The 21582-nt window shown below is 38.0% G+C and overlaps 1 protein-coding gene across 7 annotated transcripts in view; it reads right to left on the reverse strand.

The window, feature by feature from the left end:
* Nucleotides 1-1984: 1984 nt before the first annotated feature.
* The window catches only part of TBC1D30 (TBC1 domain family member 30), a 53887-nt gene continuing 34289 nt past the window's right edge, over nt 1985-21582 (reverse strand). For 2 of the 7 annotated variants that reach the window (XM_064655771.1, XM_064655775.1), the window contains 10 exons: nt 20744-20869; nt 19476-19661; nt 16635-16803; nt 15078-15246; nt 12176-12281; nt 8057-8169; nt 7749-7888; nt 5871-6077; nt 5609-5665; nt 1985-4376 (listed from right to left, as the gene is read on the reverse strand). In XM_064655771.1, the coding sequence (XP_064511841.1) occupies nt 3595-4376; nt 5609-5665; nt 5871-6077; nt 7749-7888; nt 8057-8169; nt 12176-12281; nt 15078-15246; nt 16635-16803; nt 19476-19661; nt 20744-20869 (2055 nt within the window). In that variant the 3' untranslated portion in view covers nt 1985-3594. Of the gene's footprint in view, nt 4377-5608; nt 5666-5870; nt 6078-7748; nt 7889-8056; nt 8170-12175; nt 12282-15077; nt 15247-16634; nt 16804-19475; nt 19662-20740; nt 20870-21582 lie in introns of all 7 variants that reach the window. The other 5 variants (XM_064655770.1, XM_064655774.1, XM_064655773.1 and 2 more) reach the window with 3 other exon arrangements.

Genomic DNA, 21582 nt, shown 5'->3' on the forward strand with positions numbered 1-21582 from the left:
TTCACAAAGGGCACAAGCAAGAGGAATAGCTGCAAAACTATTGAGTGCTGTGATGCAGAAAGCACCTGTCTTTCCTGATCCAATATTCAAAAAATGAGGCACTGCTCAAAAAATTTCCCCATGTTACAATTATAAAAACATCAGAAAATCAACAAATGATAATGAAACACCATACACATCCTTGAGAGAAGAAAAATATACCACGTAGAAGCCCATTCCATCAGACATCAGGGTTGCTGCTGGGACACCAGACACAGAGAATTACATCCCAGCGCTACTGGGCTTCAGCAGTGCACATATACACCAGATCCCCTGCCAACTGGTGCAAGCCATGCTCTGAGCACACATAGGCTTGCAGAGCCTTTGGGCTGAGCTAGCAAGTCAGCTCTGCATTGCGGAGCTGCAGTAGCTCGCTGAGCTTTGCCTGGGGTTGCACAGCCAAATCCATCCAGCAGTGGCCTGGCACACTTGACAGTCAGCAACACTTACTAGCCTAGTTTTGGGGCAGTGTCGTCACAACCACATCCTCCCCACAAAGCTGGCTCAGGCGAAAAGAAGTCAGATGTGCCAGCAATGACTGCACATTTTACCCCGGCTAGTATTTGAGCATTCGCTCCCTTTTCGATGGCTCACTGTGTCAAGCGAGCCACGGCAAACCTCATCAGACAGCTCTCCACTGGCATCTCCCTCCTGCCAGGGCAGGCTGGGAGCACCACTGGACTACCTAGTGGGTGGACATCATTACAGGGTGTGGCATCTTGCTGTCATCACACAAGTCCATGATCACTTTGAACACAGGAAGGATGAGCAGGGAGCAGCACATCATGGATCTGATCTTTTGATCTGTCGTTTACAAATAAACAATCTAAAAAGCAGTACAGGCACTGAGTTTGCTTTCCCTCAAAACTTCTTGTACTTTTTGCCTGGATAGGCTGCTCCTTCCCTCCTCCCACCCTCTCCACCCACATACATCATCTCCCATGCCATCACCACATCTGTCCACTTATTTGTGGTAAGACAGTGTCCTCAAAATAGAATCAAATGCTCCTTCCTTGAAAGCTTTCATGTGATGATGGTGAAACACATTCTCAGAAGGTCAATCTGATCCTAATACTTTCTCAAAAAAAAAAAAAGTCATATGGAAGAGAGCATTAGCACAAGGAGGCCCCAAGGAGAACAAAATATTTATGGAGGAGTGGAGGAGAGTCCCACCAACATGCTTCCCAACATCCTCAGTTCATCATCAGACCTCATTTGCTGAAGGGATTCTTTGGGGAAAAATAAGGGAAACTTCTCTGGAGTTCCCTAGACCTCATCTTAATGTTCAATCTCAGTGCTAAGTGATGAGGCTGTCTTTGTTGTATGTTCAACAGGCAGATTTCAGAGGGAGAGTGAACATTCTTTGAGGTAATGAAATGTATCTTTGAGGTAGCTAAACTGAAATTCTATTTTCCCATCGAGCAGTACTTAAAGAAGATGTCCTGCAGCAAGCATCATCAAACTAATGCACTGAGTTGCTGTGGTTCCTTTGCCTCAATCCTAACATTCCAAGTACAGGGCCCTGAGTGCACACTCATCAATTATCGAATAGTTCTGAATCACTAGAATGTGTTCTGTTGGCTTTCTTTCCCAAGACCTATATCCATGCAAAACTTGCTGCTTTTCCACTGCTTAATCACTTCTTAACATGTTGAAAATTCATGTATGTACTTGCAACATTTTCGCAGTTTTTGCAGATTGACAGTCTTTTTATTTTTACTGTTTCAGCATACAGCTGCATGATACACTGAAGCTAAGAAAAACTGGGGAGGATGATTCACAGTAAAATTTTTGAGAAGTCCATTTCTTCTAAATCAATGCAGAAACAATTCACATACAGTTCATGATCAGGGACTAAATTCTACATTATTTTAAATTTACTTAGCGCTAAAAGTAATCATTAGTGACAACACTACTATAACCCGGAAATAAGGCAGGGGCAAGATCTGATCTACATCTGTTTTATATTTATAGTGTTCATTCTTGAATATTGTTTTATATGCACACGCTTGCATAAAACAGCAAAATTGTTGTCCCCACAACAATGAACAGGGTATATTGTACAGCTTATAAGTTATGGTATACAGTAAAATTGATATCACATCCTACAGGTTATGGGATACATTAATAAATACACAATAATAAATTAATTTTCAAATTTAACAAAGACTTTAAAAAAGGAAGTAAGATATTACATACAGTGGGGCTGATTCATCATTACAGCTTTTACTCCAGTTTCAAATTATGGCCCTTCCATGCCACAGAAAACTTGGAAGTAAGGTAATGAATCACAGTCAGTACACACAATTTAGCAGAGCTACAACATTTTAAGAGCAATCTGAATTTCTTGGAATTTGAGTGCTTGATTTTGCAACCCTGAAGTTGAATTATCCACATTTAGTTTCTCTGCCTGCCTCTGTAATATATATACATACACACACACACATATATATATGTATATATACACATACATAGTACTTGTCTTATGATATTCACCAGCTTTGCACTTTTTAATTTGGAAGTAAACATTCAGTTTATCACTTTGCCATTTCTCTTTCACACCAAAAAGGAACCAAGCCATGGAAGCCCGTGGGTCCATCCCATTAACATACTGGCTGATGTGTTGGCTTCTAATGGGAAGCGGCACTCTAAGTATCTAATCACTCTATTTAAAGAATTTAAAACCCTAAACTACTTTGGAACATTCATATATTTTACCTACTGGTAAGCTGGCAATTATTATTTAACTACAAATCTAATCTAGATAATAGCTTTTAAATCCATTGAAGCCAAGATGTGCCATAATAATAATCATACAACTACACATATAGTTGTACCTAATTCCTAATTTTACAGTGCTGCAACTCACCAGCAGTAAGTAACAGAAATGTATGTATGTACACATGTAACAGAAAAGGAGTAAATCAGTGTTGTGGATGGACTTATGTCTGCTATTCTCATGCTCACTGACTACATTTATATTAAAAACAGTATCAGCAGAGAATTGCTGTGGGAAGAGAAGCACAAAATACTGCTTAAAGAACATCTGAAGCCAGATGTCATGAAGTGATACTTTTGATTGCTAGGACTGCTTGTGCTTCTGTTAAGTCATGGCTTCTTTGGCTCTCATGGAGTGTGAGAATGAGGTCTAATGGGGAAGCTGCGTAACAGTCAGGAAAACTGTTATACCCGTCTGCTGCACTGGACAATTTGTCCTTCGAGCTCAGAAAGACAGGAGGCAGCCATGGGGGGCTAAAGGGCTAAAGGCAGCTGGTGATTTAATATCTGAGTCAGATTTAAAGAAACAGCATGCTTTGCACTGCAAATTAATGTTTATTTTACACAGGACCATCAGAATTGACAATAGGGTGCCAGAGCACATTTTCACTAATCCATCCCATAACAACACAGGAACACAATTTTCAAAGACACCTATTTATGCATCTGGTAACCACTTTTGTCTCCATTACTTAAAGATTAGAAACACTCTGGGATACACAACACATGCATACATTAAAAAAAAAAGGTAATACAATTTTTTTGTAGTTTTTGTATTCATCGTTTCCTGGTCCCACTGTTGCCACTGGCAGACTTATTGAAACTTCTGCTCATTTGTGGGAAGTGTACAGTTGGCGTTCTTTCAGTGGGGCCATACAGCCCTAAATTCCTGGCTGTAGCTGACTTTCGAAGAGGCTTGACACTGGGAAAAGGATTGAAGACTTGTGGCTTTGGGTTCCCAGGTTGGGGCAATTTAGCCAGGTTTCCACTGTCTCTGGATGAAGTGGAGGACTCTGATAAATGTGGCTGGCTGGACTGACGGGGTGTTGACTCAGCATCGTTTTTGCTATCTGAGGTGAGTTCAAGTGCTTCCAGTTTTAGCTGAATCACTGCCATGTTTGTACTGCTGTCCACAGAGAGCTGCTCAGACAACTGCTGATCAGCTTTCTGAGTAGTCCTGTTATCCAAACCACTTCCTTCTCTTTCTCCGAAGTCAGAATGTTCGGAAGTCTCCTCCTTTGCACCAGGACTATTTGTTTTACAGCTCTCACTCTGCTCATCTATCAGTCCTACGGTATCCCCATAGCCCAGCTGGCCTTTGGCCCTAGCAATATTCTTCCGATGAACTCTTATGTGAGTGCGCCATGGAGAGTTCAGTTTTGTTTTAAGATCTTCTTGGGGAATGGGAGACATCTTCCCTGTAGCATGACTTGGGATGTGAATAACAGCATTTTTGAGAGACCTGTTATTTAATTTCATCTTCTTTCCTAAAAGGAGGTGGTTTATCACCGGGGAATGGTTTACCTGAGAAGGGAGGAGGCTGGTAACTGGCCCCTTGTCTGAAAGAAAGCATTTAAAAGAAGCACAGTATTGTTAAAGAACAAAACAAATTAGTGTTCTAAGGATTAACCACGAAATTGTAAGACTTTCTTGAGATATAGCAAAGGTTTGTAGGACTAAGTGCTTACTTAAAAAAAACCAAACCCAAACTTAAAAATCATCACTGAATTTCACTAATGTCTTGGAGTTGAACACAAAGCTGTACCTTCTATGATAAAGATTTTCTGTTCTCCCTCCCTGCTTTGCACCTATGGGTAAGTCCTGAGCCAGAAAGACCATAAAAATAAATCATAAAAATATTAGCTTCTTGATTTTTGGAATTGCACTTCTTCCAACTTTAAGAGGCAATTCAGTCTCCATACAAGGTCAATAAAATAAGCCTCTCCACAAGGCTTGTGTGACTAGAGAATGAATCAAAGTAGTTTTAATGGATAAACCATATCTTATTAAACCAGAGGAGTAGACTCAGAATTAGAAATTAGATGAAAGTTTGATTAAACTAGAAGCCCAGCCCTGCATCATGATTAGTAAGATTAGAAAGGTTTGTATTTGGAAGGTAAGGGTTGGCAATCCTTGGGAATCAACATTTTACTGTTTGCACTGTTTCTGTTGGATATAGTCTTTGTTCAAAGCAAATACTTCATTAATATTTTAAAAAAATTTCTTACAAATTATGTTAATGAAAAATTGTAGCTCCATGTATTGCAATGCTTCTGCTAGCACAGGTTTAGACAATCTAGAATAGAAATAAAGTTCTCCACAGTGACCTATTTGCATGGTTGAACGCTGACTTAGAAAGATGACACCCAAGTGGGGTAGAATGAGTGGAGTGGGCTGTGTTCAGCTTGCAGGCCCACTAAAACCATCAGCTGTGCTGTTCATGCCAACCTCTGTACTGTTGAGTCTGCCAATAAGGGAAATAGACTCTGCAACCCGGATTGCTAAGTCCAGGTTGACATCCAGCTCAGCCCTCAGAACAGTATCATTACAGCTAGGTAAACTGCCAGCCACAATGAACACCTAAGCCTGTTCCTTGAGCTGCATAATTTGCCAGGCCCAGATAAATTCAGAGTTCAGATAATACAGACCACATGGTCTGAAGCATCCTCATCTCTCCATTTACTTTTTTTCAGTGCTTCAGTATGTCAATTCCAAGAGTGCCCAAGATTTAAAGTTTTTAATCAGAGAGATCAACACAATGCACCCACATAGTAAAGACACTTTTAAATACCATTGTTCAGTTGGTCCCTGGGACCTAAAAAAATCCCAGGGTCATCATCTTCAGATCCTGATAAAAGAAGAAAAAACATCACCTTCTCATTTTCTGTCTGTATGAAGTCATACCCACTTTACTATTAATGTGCTATATATTCCATCAGTCTTTCTTGTTTTGTCTATTTGGTTAAATGTAAAAAACTATCATTTGCCTTGTCTCCACTGATGAAGCTAGCCTGCAATAAACCAGTAAATGAGGCATATTTTGATTATGTTACCTGCTCTGATATATACATGGTGAACCTGCTGTTGCTGCTTCTTCTTTATCCTGGAATATTGCTTTTTCAGTGCGTTAATATCAGTGGTCATACGCTCCATCATCATGCTGTTAAAAGCAGCATGATAGTCGCTTCGGCAAGAGTCTATTGCTCCTGGACTTAACTCTGCAATGTTACTGGAACCGAGACTTTGTTCTTCATTCTGATCTGCATAAGGTGGGAATAAAGGGGAGGTGAGGAGTAAATTGGCCTACTCAAGAGTTCCACAGATTATTTACAGGGGAATTCTGTATCTGATTCCTATCATCTTATTTACTGTATTCTTAAATTAAAAATTTATTATAATACATATATTTAACTAAGCTGTGCTATTTACAATAAGTACTATTTCTACTGGTTAAGAATAGCAAGGGTTTGAGGGGAGGTTAAAGAGTACAAAAGTTGATTAACATGGCAATGCCAAGTTATAAGCACAGTTCTTCAAATATCCAAAAGTACATCAAACCATCACTGAAGTAATTCAGTAACTGATTATTAAAGACACTCAGCTGGTCAAAGAAGAGGCCAACAATGCAAGTTATAAAATACCTTACAGTCAAGCAGGCATGAGCTTAAACAACTGACCTAGTGATACCATCAAGAAGCATCAAGAAACAGTTACACCACCACAGGGTGAAAGCTGCTAGTAGGACAAAAGGGATAGGTGCAGAGCAGCTGAGGGTCAGACAACTTCAGAGCGTCTCTAATCAGCAGCTGCAGAGCAGCAGCAGCAGGGCAATTTATTTTCACAGCTGTTTCTGATGCACCACCAACCTGGCGCTCCAGGGTCAGGGGGATAATTCTTTTCAAGGGATGTTTATTTGTCTTTGGCTTAGTTTGCAACAGCAGTTTGATGTTCTGACTAAGTGCTAGCTTGAAACAGCAGGTAGAGTCTTACAGTCCCTCCGGAAGGGAAAAACAAAACACCACAGCAATCAAGAGGAAAATTGCAGCTCACAGGTCTCAGCAAAACGAAGACACAGGAACAACGAAGTGTAATCAGAAAACAGCAACTGCTACATCAGTCTGGGGTTTTTTTGGTGGTAAGGTGGAGGTGAGTTGAGGATAAGTAACAATGGCCTCCCCCAGGATATTGTGAAATCACTGTTAATCCAGTACCATTTCAGAAAGGTTGCTACAAGTTAACAAATCATCTTTGCTTTTCTTGTATGGATCAGAACTTTGCTCTCCTTGTAGAGGAGGTATGCACAGGTATACATACAATTCTGTCAAGAAACTTTATTTCAATGTGGAGGGACTGGAAAAGTAGTGGCATTTTGTCAGAACATCCTAAACCATACCAATTCTTTTTAAAAAATGTGAATATATCAAAAAACCAAAACAATCTGAAGATTGGACAAAAGGGCAGTGAAATGACCTGCAGAATTCACTCACTGTGAATACTAATACTAATACTGAGGTTCCAGTATTAGCCATGCATATATGAAAAAAAGGCCAAGATCATTTATTATATGTACACTCTTCAGAAAATGCTGACTACTTGACTGCTGTCTTGGAAATATGCATGGATTTAGGGTGGACTGTTTTCCATGCTTTGGTTTTCTGTCGGTGGGCAACATTATGGGGTTGTTTTGTTAACCATTACTGTAGCCAAGTCCTTAATTCACACTGTCATTTACTGTATACCTACAGCCTTCCAACTCGACTTTGAGGACATCTTCAATGACTGCAGAGCATGTCATTTGGTACCTGCTGTAACCTCTATGTGCATATAAAACACATTTTCCATAGCAGCTTTCACAGAAGAAGGTACAGACAATTTCTGCAAGGCCATGCAGATTTAACCACATTTTCCAAAATTAACAAAAACATTTTTACCTTTCATCTGTTTTTGGTATTTTTGCAGCTCTGGTGCCAAAAACCCACTTAATGGTCCAAGACAGCCAATTGCATTTGCAATTGAGTCTTCATCATCTAAGTCATTCTCTTCATCACTGTCTCTGGTTCTGCCTAACCTTCTGTCAAATGAGAACATAGGAGAAGTTAAGAAAGAGACATTCTTAAATATGAACATTGCCAAACATCTTTATCTTCTTTAAGAGCATACAAGGGAGGGTGCCACCTGCCTTTTCAATTCTACATAAACAATAACCCTATATGACATAAGCAGTACATTTCAAACTTACCCTGAAAATGAAGTTGATTTTACTGCTGCAGGAAAAGGAGTAATGTTGTACGTGTATTTCTCCCTTAATTCTGCCAGTTGTGGGAAGGGAAACTGAGCCATGGTATAAACAGTCTGGGGGGGGGAAAAAGCACCTTTTAAAATTGTTGATTTAACAAACAGTCCCACAAAAGATTTCTCCATGAAAAGACTTTCAGAGTCTTGCAGGATTAAAGGATGCACATTCTTGCACATTCACGTGCTTAAGAAAACGGTCAGGTTTTATGATTCAGTCAGTACTTCCTGCAAGACTCACTCACTTGAAAAAACCCAGAGCATGAACTGAAGTTTTGCCACTCCATTAAACTACAGCGCTACTGTGAAAGAAAAATATTCTCTAGGGCCTGAACAGTGATAGCCTGCCAGTCTAACAGACAAAGGCATTTTATGATCCGGAGAAAGACCTACCTCTGGCCCAACACTTCTGCCTGTTTGTTTGATCTCCACCATACTTTCCTGTTTGGTTTTTTTTTCCATAAGTCTCAACTCTCTCCCTTCATAGAGAAGGAAGTTTGTCTGGAATTTATTTCTACTCTTTATGCCTTTTCAGGTAACCTTTTCAGAGGACAGTTACCGTCTAAGTGAAACCATTGACTCCGAGTCCTCCACTTACTCCTTGTACCTACTGTTTTAGATTATGTTTTAGCTTTTGCTTGTCTCCACTCAGTGTATCTTCTAGATCCTCTACAATTTCTTTCATTTAGCAGACACATTTTTAGCTTAATTATTTGTTATCAGATTATAACTGTAGGCCTTGCTTGCCACCTGACTAAGAGATCCACAAAACAAATTTTATGCTGATGCAAGTTCCACTGGAAATTAAAAAAATATTGTCAATCAACACCTGTGATATCCTCCCAGCAACATTTCAGTGTCAAAGTATTCTGTTTCTAGTTTGTACACAGCCTTGGAAGCCACTTGGTTAATTCTGGTGAAAACTGCGTCAGAGGGAATTGGCCTATATACACAAAGCATGATGCAGCCAAGCTTAGTATCTTATTTATGGTGACAGGGGACAGACTCTAGGAATAAGAAAAGAAACAAGGAAAAAAACCTCTATTTTCACCTTGAATCATTTTACAATTCTCTGCCTTACTCTAAAAATTCAAAGGCATCTACACCCTCAGCAGCACACCATACAGTAGGCTGCAGCTTCCAAAAGAGAGTAAGCTGTTTTGCAGACAGCTCAAACACACTCATCTCAAGAGCATTTTAGACTATCTCCGTAGACAGTTACCCTGATTTGATGGTATTCACTGTTAACTTCCTACTTGAAAAGCACTTTTTGTGTTATCTTTTGGGTTTATTTTTGCATTTGCTTTTTGTTTTGTACAAACTGAGTTAGTTTAGCTGCTTATAAAAATGCCTGCTTTCTGAGAAGGCATGAAAGCATGGATTCAGTCTAGTGCAGGCTGTTTAGAATATCTGTAGACACCTGGTGTACAGCCTTCTGTCTCCATTTTAAACAGACCAATAAAATTACATTACTGAATACTGTATTTAACTCCTACTCTTGAATAAATACACTGTCTAGAATCTGATGTATAGCACTCACCTTTTACTTACCCAAACTGTTCAATCTGAAAAAAGAAGCTGTAGGCTTGCCTCCTCCTCCAATCCCTCCACACTCTACTCAGTAAAACATTTTAATAACCCTTGCAACACAACGGCCAAACCTACAAAAGCTTTAAGCCCTCAATCCAAGGTACATGTACTGCTTGCATAGGAGGGATAAACTTACAGCAACTATATATGCTGGTGGAGAGAATGAGGACAAGAGTCCTCTGACCTGCTTTAGACATCTGCTCTGTCAACACTTCCCTTGAAGGATCAGTTATCCCTCCCTCCTCTAACTCCCAAAGGAAACAAGCCTTTTAAAGCACAATTTGCTTCCCAGTGGTTGAGAAGTGCCTGTTAGTCTTCACTGGCTTAAGTGAGCCTGGACAAGTAGTTCAGATGCAAATATAAGTATTATGCAAGTCTAAAGAAAAGCGAGATGATTGTCACTAGCAAGCTTTCCTGAAACACGCAGTGAAGGCAGAGTGGGATGTTAGTCCTTTCCTGCAGTAGGCTACTAATCCTTGAGCCACCTTGTAAAAAGTATTAGATGTAAATTCATAATTCTGATTTTTATTAGGGGAAAAGAAAAAAAATTGAAAATAAAGCAGTCCAAACATTCGTCTCTGTCTGATTCTGCTGAAAAAGTTTAAAGAAATTTAAAAAGCAGTGTGTTCAAGCAGCCTAGGTCTTTTCATTAATGCAGTGATTCATATTTCTTAATTTTCTTCTCTAACCAGACAAATATAGCATTCATAAATAGCATTCATCTACCCTGATGGTAAACTCTTGTAGTACCTATTTCTCTCCACTTATGGTAAAGAGGGCCTAGAGTGAAGACCTCAGAGATGGCTACACTGCCAGTGTCTGCCTTTTACTTGAAGAATGTTATCAAACTATATTGTGGTCTCCTCAACTAAGAGGACACACATAAACCAAACACATTTCTTCTCTATGGACAAAACTTCTACCTGCCACACCCTCCATATCAATGGCAATGCCTTCCTACCTTAGCATTCCTGTCAGCGTCACAAAATACACATATATGCTATGAATACACACATACTTTGCACCAAGTACTCATTTTTTTGCTGAAGCACAAAAAGACTGCTAATTTAGTGTACCTGTAATTGCAACAGTTAAAAAACAAAAACAATCCTTCCATCCCAACAACTAGTAAGTTCACTATGCCCTATTTTCTATTACACACAACTGCAAAGAAAGAAATCCACACTGAGCCATTGAAGTCCACTTTTCCCAAAAATATTCTTTGTCACAAATATCACATCTTGTTTTTGTACCACACTGGAGACCAGGAACTGAAACACAATGAATATGAGAAGGCTTCAGCTTGTACTGCTCTCCTCACAGATCCTCAGTATCTGAACCGCTTTGAGAGGAACCTGAACACTCCTTTTAAAAAGCATGTGAGTAACTCTGACCAGCTGCATTTCCATTTTTGAAGCCACAGCACCCACCTCTCCCATTCCTAGAGCTTTCTCATCAGACAAAAGAACAATAACCAAAATAATAAATCTGAAAATAATCCTTTACACTTCGGGGCAGTACTTTACCAGACTAGGGAAGTGTATTATCCCAGACAGTAAGTTTTGCTTCCAATAACAGGTAACAGAAGTCACCTGCTAACTACTGTTATTAAACTCATGCAACTTCATAGGCCAACTTTTTTCCTTCCTCAAGGTAGGTACAGAATTTCAGGTTTATTATTTGCTCTGTACTTGCACCCATTAAATCACAATGCTCTAACTCATCAAAAGGAAAGTTTTAAGAGTGTAGCATGAAATCTTCATAAAACATCTAAGTAAACAACACCTTAAAGATATCACAAGAATAAGTGTAACCATGAATAAATAAATTTTATCTGCGATAGTAAAGGCTCTTTATTTTTCCAGAACAATGTGGATCTTCATTCTCATACAATGATGTATGCTATGAAAACTCAGGGACTGCAGTTATCTACAAATGTCTTTGTTTAGTTCACTAATGACTGTTCATGGCCTTTCACTTTTTTTTAAATCATGAAGGATTTTTTATTCCCTTTTCACTGCATAAACTCTTGCTTCCCACAGTGTCTGCAGAATGAAAAGCACACAGTGTAATAAATAACTGACCAAAACATCAAAATAAGACAAAAGAACACCCTAAAAATGATGACTACTAAAAGATTCTATATCTCACTTTTGTAAATCAAATTTTATTGTACTTTATTGGATTTTTATAATTGGGCATTATAGCACAACAAACTTTCAGATGTCAACATAGAACCAATTTTTATCAAATGAAGTCTAGTGGTTCTCTATATTTAATGCATAAAATAAGAGCTTTAACTGCAGGTCATCTATTTGTTTCATTAATGTGCCAGCTCAACCCAGTTATCTGAAACTTTTATTCTCGGGAGAGTTTAGGTTTCTGCAGTATCTGAACAAAAATGTAATTTGTTGGGAGTCAACATCTGAAGGATGACACAAAACCCACAAACTATAATTATATCACAATTACTCACCTGCATAAGTTCATTGCTGTCAATCAGACTGTCTTCAAGCATCTCCTGGGTCAGCTTGCCCATGGTACTGTAAAACTCATCTGCAGTTTCACAACACTCTATTTGCCTACATCAGAATACATGTTGGTTTTTATTTTACTTTTACATATGATTATATGTAAACCAAACCTGCTTTTTTATCATTATAAAATACATGTTTCCATTAGTCAGCCTAACTTTTAAATTTATTTGCAATCCTGCTTAGACTTCCAAATAATAAAATTGCACACATGACGTTGGAAAAGCTGGTGCAGTAAAAAAAAACGATGTACTGAGTACAGCTTACTGTCCTGATTGCTCATGATAAGGTATTTATGTATGTCCAGACAGGCTATTCTTCTGTCCCTTTCACTTCTACAACACAAGAATCAGTAAATCCTGTCTCCTATTAGCACCAGGGCATTGTCTCATCAGCTCAAAAAGGGAGCATAAGGATTTCTTGACTGCCTCATCACCCATTCTTCACCATGCACCAGATGGCGAATTCACTGGTTGAACTGTCTTTTTGTCAGACAGGAACATATTCTCTGGCCAGAAACCATTCCTGTGGAATAAATTAAGTATAGGTGTATATATACATGCCATTGTGTTCAAAAAGAACTAAGCTAGCATAATGCAGAATGAAGGTAAATTCCCTCATCATATTTGCAAATCCTATTTCTAAATTAAAGATGCCGAGTTTTTTGTTTTGCCTTTTTGTTTGTCTGCTTTCTAGTGTGTTTTTATTCGTCTTGGGGGTTTTTCTTGACAGGGAGAGGAGTCAATTGGTTGAGGTTTTTCCCCCAAAGTCTTCTTTAAATCTCTAAAAACACAGAATCACCCACAGTGTCTGCTAGAGGAAGAGAAATATGAGTAATATGCTTTCATGAGTTGGTGTTCTACATATGTTAAGGGTCAGCTGCTAAAAATCTCTCCTGTCAAGCGAAAAATCTGTTTTACTTCTATCCCAAAGAACTGCATTGATGGCTACATACCGTAGCCGCTCCTCTAAAATACAGCTACTTGAATGATGAGAAAAACACAGTGCCATTTTTCTTGAGCTTTAGAAGAGGACGCTTCCTTGATCCTCAGCCTCTGTACAGAACAACCATTGAAACTCCTAATGAAATCTTAACATATTTTAGTTAAAATAATGATTACGTAGCTAAAAAAAAAATTAAAAAAATAATATGGTATGCAGCCAATTATCACAAACTTACTGCTTACCTTCCCCGATACCTTTTCTCTCTCATGACCTCCACATACTGCACCTATTCCACTGCATTTATTTTTAACTTCCCTGTTCTTTCAGCCTCCCTCAAAACAGAAGTGCAACTGAGCCACCAAGATTTTTAAAATGCACTTCTCACCACATCTTCATTTCTAGAACCAGTCTTGAAAACTATGAAGATCATGAGACAACAATCATTATTTCAGGCCCTGCTTCTTTAAATCTCCCCTGTTCTATTTCCAATGGTGGACAAAGAGAAACAGAAAACCCACAATCTTCTCCGAGCAAAAACATAATGCCCAGTTTTTCACCAGACCTTCTCCCATTCACCACAAACAACAGTTACAAAATGTGCAGTCTGATCAGCTTATTCTTTTGGACATATTCTTATAGATTTCTTGATTCTTTTTATTTCCATTTTTTAAAACATGTTAAATTTTTCTTCAAGCTTTACAGTAAAATCTTCAAAGCAGTAACTTCCTTTTTTATCACAGGTTGTAACACTCACAGTTACAGCTTTTAAGTGCACAGAGACTCACTGCAATAGGACCTTTTGTTTAAAGCCCTATGTGACTACATATAGCTTAATCCTAAAGCAAATGATTTGTGCAAGTTTCATTTATGAACTCATTAAAAATGCTCTCAGGAAATTATTATTACAATTATTATTCTTCAGATTAAAAATTAAATGTACTAAACAAAGCCTCTTACAATGCTACTGGCTTGCAGTGCTAATTTATTCAGTAAGAAAAATGAAGCAAAACCTCCAAGAACAGAGCCGAACATAAATCCCAGTGTTTTGGTCTCAGGGAAAAAAGGAAGGTGAGTGTTAAAAGGCATCACAAGGAAAATTTGAGGCAGCTGCTGATGCCAGCTGAAAAATGTTTCCAGCTGAACTAACATCTGCTTGACCTGTCAGAGCTCACACCTCCCACTGAAGCCAGCGACAAAACTCATTTCTCTGGGAGCACTGTAAACTCTCTGGAATGCAAATATTTGCTGTGACAACAGAGAAGTTTAGAAGAACTAACCATCTCTTGTGTTTTGGCCATGTGGTGAGTTTCCAAGACCTTAAAGGACTATGACAGAAACTTGGCTCGAATGTGCTTAAAAGCAGGGAATTTCAGGAAAATTTGTTTTCAGTCCTTAACAGAAAAGACCTGTGTCCCACTAAGTCATTCCCTTAGTAACACTGAACTCTTTTATTGGGCGTAGCAAATGGGTTCAAATCCCTACATCTCCTTAAGTGAAAACAAGAGAATTAACATCTCCAGGTACCCAATAAAGTTAGCTAGTCACCCTCAAGTCTCTGTGTGTGTTTTTCCAGAGAGTATTTACCAGTTCCTTCAGAAGTTTATGTTCTGGAAAGTCCAACTAACCTTTTAGCACAGTATGAAGACATTATACACAGACAACTCAAACAACTGGAGACATTTCCTGCAGCAAAGGTTGGTTATCATGCCCATTCTGATATGATGTCAGAATAATGTGTTTTTGGGAAACCATAGAGGTCCTTTGTGCAGCTTTTTCAAAACAAAATCATTCTCCTGAAAGATTCTGTATTGTTTAGAATTGAGAACATGCTCTTTGGGAAAATAAAAGTTACATGCGGCTCATACCGAAAAGAAAAATCACATAAAATTGACCACTTACTCTCCGAGCTTTGCCCAGATAGCCAAAGCTACTCTCAGGATAATTTCAGAGCCTTCAAAGAATACTGAATCCCAGATCTTCAGAACTGTATGGTTAGGCAGACAAGTGGCAAAGAGTGTCAGAAACCACTGCATTGTGAAAACATTTGTAAGTGGGGGTTCGTAGCCTCCTGAAGTCAAAAAAAAAAACAAACAAACTTGAAATACTACAATTTACTATTATTTTACAAGAAGTATAAACCGCACACTCAAATCCACCAGACATTCTAGTACCTCTATCATTACTCAAAACTTACTTAGCCTGCAGCTGTCCAAAGATAAGCTGAGAAAAGCAATGGAAAAATGACACAGTCACCTTTCATTCTGCTGCTGCAACACTGGGTTTGGACTGTAAACCCTGGAATAAGCTACCACACTTTTTTTCCCTTGTATCAGAAAGATTGCTTGTCTTTCCCAGAAGCCATATGAAATAAAAACATTTATTAAAAAGAAAACTAAAAACTAAACATACAAAACCAAACAAACAAGAAACCCAAAACAACAACAAAAAAAACCAAAACCCATCAATTCCCCCCCAAAACATTTGCTGCATTTCTTCAGCAATTGACAGCATAAGTCTTTATCTACATCAAGGTGAAGATGACTGTCTGTGTAAAGTCTTATGCATAATTTTAATATCCCCATGTACTTGTTCGGTTTCAAACAAGATGCAGTATTTCAGCCTGAAACTCTGAAGTTTTACTTTCTTGTTACGCTCAGAGTACCCTTTGTGCATCCCAGTATTAACTGGTGCACTGAAGGCCATGACCAGAGAGGCTGGCCCGTGAAAACACTTTCAAACAACAAATACTTCCTTGATACCCTTTCTTTGTTTTTTATAGTTTGGACATAGCCACATGGAACACAGTAGCAGATCTTTTCTAAGATGTAACTCAGGGTGCACTTAGCTTCCTGACTGAAAAAGAAACCCAACCAATTAACAAAGAAACCAAAACATGATTCCCAAAACACTCCCAAATAAAAAAACTGAAAGTCTGGAGGGAATGCTACACCAGTAAAAAAAAAAAAAATCACAGTGAAAAGCCAGTTTCCAGGTAGCAACTCAAGACGTACTTCTCAGTTTTGCAGCTGTGTATTGCTAAGCATCTAGGTGAAGAAATACTAACCTACCCCCACTGGCTCTCCCACTGTAAATCTTCCCAGAATAGCTATATAAGTCAGCAGCTACAAGGAGCAATAGCTATGGCAAGAAATGACCTTTTCAACATAGCCCTTGTACTAAACTATGTGTTAGTGTTGTCACTCCATGCATTATACAGTCTTATCAACACAATTCTGTTTGCATCGAGTGGTGGGACCAAATTATTTCCCTTTTTTTCTCCTGAAAGCACCACCTATTTATGTTAAGGTTATCAATAATTGAAACCATCATGTTTCACCTTAACTATTTAAAATATATTCTAAGCAATAAGCTCATGTAAACAAACTGTACTTTTAAACCAGTGCTCAGATGAAACAATAGCAAGACAGAGTTAATAGCATTTTCTGTTGAACATACCTCCACTTTCTCTGTTAGCAGCTCTTTGCAAGGTGTCTAAGTGCTGGGACAGTTCAGGAAGCTTCATTTGTAAAAGATCTCGGAAAACAGCCATATCCACAGAGAGAGCACGGAGATTATTGACAAAGTAGCTATCAGGAAGCACCTTATCAATCAGGTAAATCATGATCTGTGGGAAAATGAAAGATCATCATGTAAGTCTTACAGAGCCAGTTATTTTCTAGGAATAACATAAAAATAAAACCAGAGAATTTGCAAGTTCTCTTCACTAAAGAATAGCTCAGAGCCAGTGACAACACATGCCTCTGGCAACTCCATTTATATGGGGAGAAAACATTATCATTTTAAGCATCTACAAGTACTCTTAAGTATTCACAAGCAATCAAAATGCAAAGGCCTCTTAAGGCTGCCCAGAATTTATGAACCATGAATGACTGAAATCAATGTCACACTAATGCTGCCAAATTGGCAGCATTAATCAAATCAAATCAAAGGCAACTTTTAGCACTTTTGATGTTGGATGTGTTTATGACATTCTCCACACTGTGGGACAGTTTCAGGGTCCCTTCTCTGGTTAACTGCCACAGCCAGAAGACTGATTGTCCAAATCACCTCTTTTCCCTCCCCAGAATGCAAGATACTGTTCTTTAAAAAGAGATTCTTCATATATTTTACTGTGATGTGTTACCATGCACTTGTAAAAATATGCTTTATTTTCTTCAGATATATTTCAACCAATGGAAGAATAATTTATTAAAGCAACATTAACTTACAACTATGCTATTTCTGCTTTCATTAACTACTTATGACATAAGCCATAAAGAAACCAATTTATAAAGGCTTTTGCCCCCTTCCCACTGAATCATATTACTTAACAGATCTCAGACATATGAAAGTATAGAAAAGAACAGAAATCTTTTTTCAACACTTACTTCAACAGAACTTCATTCTGTTTCATCGACATGCAAATTGCTTTGAGAATGCTTTTTTAAAAAGCAGATTCATGTATTTCCCAGTTCACAATAGATATTTTCTTCATTACACATCTCTACATATTTATTTTTATTATTTGACTCTGTAATATTTCCCCACAATAATGTGCAAGAAAAAATATTTTTTAAGTTTCAGTATCTATGAGACTCATATGCACACTTTGATAGCTTCTACACATGCAAGCTGTGATTTTCTTGCTTACCCTAATTTCCGTAGGCTAACTTTAAGGCAATTCCAGGGATTTAACTTAAACATGCTTACCTTAACTAGTGAGGGCTCAAGCATCACTGGCTCAAGCATCAAGCATTCACTGAAGCTACCACCTTGGGTCCTATGCTATTAAAGCCTCATGGTGTCAGTAGTACCTGTCATTTCCCAACCTCTGGAAGACACTTCCCACAGAGCTTTTGTTTGTAATGTCCTTCCCAGAAATGGGACCTGACTGGCAAGCCCTGAGAATGCCCTTACTCCTTTAACTCCTAGACTCTACAATAATTCAAACATAGTTACTCCATAGCTCCAGTCCTGAGGGCACCTTTATAGGCAGCAGCATCTGTAGCTGTTCTGAAGTCACTCATTGCTTGGTTTAGGTGGCAGTGACTACACCAAAACAGTCACATACTAACTCCCAACTATTTTCTACTCCTCTCCCCACACCCCCAGTTCCTTCCTCCGTCTTCCCTCTCTCTTCTGGGAAAATTCCAATCCTGCAAAGCCCACACACTAAGTTTGGAGAAGAAACGACTATTTTTCATTCTTGTTTTTATCAGGTAAGACCTGTTTCGGTGCAAACAGCCTTCAGTGCTTTATATCCCTGGGGCAGTCTGGCACCATTCCATTGTCTCCTTCCCACAAGGAGCCCAATACCACTCACAATAAAAGACAATACAATAACATAAGGATGCACACAGTTCTTACAATGAATTGGGACTTCATAAACCTCAGGTGATCCTATATCCTATATTACCATAATGCTTTTTTGATATAAAGTAGGTATATCATGGTATTTTCTTCCTATTACAGGCAGTTTTCTAGAATGCAGGAACAAATACCAGCTACCTGAACTCTACTACCACAAGCTTTAAATTTTAGGAGCTCTGAGTGAATTTAAATACTTATAAAATTTAAATCATTGCCTAAGGCAAACAGCTCAGTATCTCAAGACTCACAGTTATGTTTTACTAATCTGATCCCCAACTCACACACGAGTTTACTTCAGGAAATTTGCACATAACCTTGGCAAACCTTAAACCACTTCCTAGTTTAAAATAAACTGTACTTCCATTTTCTGACATACTATAAATCTCATAAAGCTTTCTTTTAATTAGAATAAAAATGGCCTAAGAAAATAAACCACTGTATGACTAAGATAGCCCAGAAATCAGTTTCAAGGTGATTTACTTGCCTTTTAAATATTTAATGTTTTCCTAGGATTTGCTTTAAAATATAGCAGATTTATTAACTGCCTTGCATGCCACACAAGAGGTTGATATTAGAATTTTAAAGTTTCAGCTACCTATGATGTCTGCAAGCAGACCTGGGAGTATGGAATAAGATATTTTGAAGCACGTAGCAGTGTTGCCATTTATTTTTATTAATTATTATTTCATTAATTTTTATTATTTTATTACAGCCAAACCCTCATTTGTTTCTGTTGGAAAAAAAATTAACAGTGATAACATTCAAACTGTTCATTTCAGATAGGATAAAAAAAAATCTGCAGATACAAACTGGTTAACTCCTTCAAGTGCTGCTCTTTTAGGCTGACTACAAAATTCATCTCCTGGCTTATTCTGAAGTTCACTAATTAAAAGCAATCTTCAACACTGAAAAAAATATTTTACTCACTTTCAGGGCATCCCCTTCATTGCCCTCCATTACTTCCAGAATAAGTGCAGCTAGTATGTTAAATCCTTGACAATAGCCAACAGATTTGTTCCACCTGGCATAAGCCAGCAAAACACGCTTTAATACCACTCGATCTTGCTCTGCCTCCTGGCCGCAGTAAGAACTGCAACCAGTTCGGTGAAGGTCCTTTAAAGAAAAAACAAACAAACCAAACAAGGACAGACAAGATGTGTATTCCTTTAGTTCTCCTGCTTATCCCAGTTTTCCTTCCACCTCTGCCCTCCCAATACCTACTCTCAAAGTTGATGACAATGCTTCTTTTTTAATCTGTAAATCTTTAGCCAAGAGAAATAGTTTCAGCAAGCTCTGAAGTAAACAAGTTACCTAAAAGATGTTCATGCAAAGTTGTCACAGAAGATATTAACAGATCTCTGGGTTTCAAAGAGGCAAGACATAACAGCTGCTTAATTGAACAAAAAAGAGCAGCAGTTTTTATCAAAGTATAAAAGAAGTACTGGGTAACTAAGTTTTCAAAACAAAAATCAGAAATCGTGCCCTTGAGATTTAAGCGATTTATAAGTGAAAGGCAAAACACCTACTACAATGTTTAATATTTAGTAAGTATTATCTATAAGCTTAAACTACCAAGTACAGACAACAACTGTAATAATCAGGAACAAAAAGTATCTTGCTTCATGTACTCTAATTAGGGTGACTGTAGAACACAATCTCTCCCAAACAGAGTAATACTCCCTAAAGAGGTAAACAGACTAATATTTAAATCACTGCAGCAATAGAAGTCTCTTAAGCTCTTCCCTAAAACTGCCATCTGCTTTAAATATTAAACATTCATTAGCTGAGAAATATATACGGACAAGCATGTTTCACTCCTGTAAAATAACTGAAAAACATTCAATTGCTATATTATGAAACATACTTTTAAATCTCAAATTTTTGTGTTTATTTCGCAAGAAAGAAAAAAAAATTATGTTTCTTTGTCTCCATTAAACTCCAGTACCTCTTTCAAAATTAAAAAAAAGTAAAAATTGAGGAACAAAGATCACTAATAGCCATTTTTTTCTCAGCTGACACTAACAAGACCAGTGCAGAAGGCCCAAAGCAGCCAAAAAAAAAAATTTTTTTGATGGGCCAAAGGGAATTAAGATGTAATTTTTGCCAAAGCAGTTGCAGAGAAGAAAATAAAACCAAATTCAAATTTCAACTTTTCACTAAAAAAAACCACCAACAACAAATTAATTACTGGCTACCTTTACTATCTGGATGCCCATAGAGTCATCATCAGGATTACTTCTTTCATTGAATGTGAAACGCATGGTTTTGTCCCAGTCAATTGCTATACTGTGTAAGTACTGATCAGCTAGGGTCAGCCAAACCTAGAAATACACAAAGAAAGTCAACAAAATTAATTATTTCTTGGATTAAAATATAAAGTTTTGATATATATTGTTAGATTAACCTCATCAGCTTCACCCATATGTGATCTCCTTGAAATATGCAGAAGAGGACTATATCTACAACAATTTTTGCACCATTAAAATAATACCTCGATCCCTAAATCAGAAAGGAAGGAAAAGGTCAGCATTAAGTGCCCAGATCTGCGAACTGCTTACAAAGATGTAAGTCCACTGTGACACTGAAACCACAGGGGCCCTGCATGATGGAAGCACAAGGCAAGGACCCTCTTTTTCAGTTCAGCCTTTCTATCCTCATAACCTACAAGGAGTTTTACAAAAGGGTAACACTGCTGCTGGTTTTCCTCAAACTCAACCATGGATACATCTCCTGGAAACTCCACAAAAGAAATCTAAAGGTGCTAGTGCTTCTCTTTACCAGAATTCTCTTTTGATCAACTTTGCAGAAGAAACAGTATCTAATATTAACCATTTGGGATTGATCTAAAGGCATCACTTGGATCAGAGTAACTTACTCTTACAAGAGGGCTTCCTAACCTATTGGTGCTACAGGGAATTCTGAAACAAACAATTTGACTATTTTGAAAGCCTAATAATTACCAGAACAGATTTATGCATGTATATCTATGACAAAGGCTGGACCGTTATTAAAGATTTGAAAAATTCCTGAAACA

Source organism: Pseudopipra pipra, chromosome 5 (genome assembly GCF_036250125.1).
Source record: "Pseudopipra pipra isolate bDixPip1 chromosome 5, bDixPip1.hap1, whole genome shotgun sequence".
NCBI classification, from domain to species: Eukaryota; Metazoa; Chordata; class Aves; order Passeriformes; family Pipridae; genus Pseudopipra; species Pseudopipra pipra.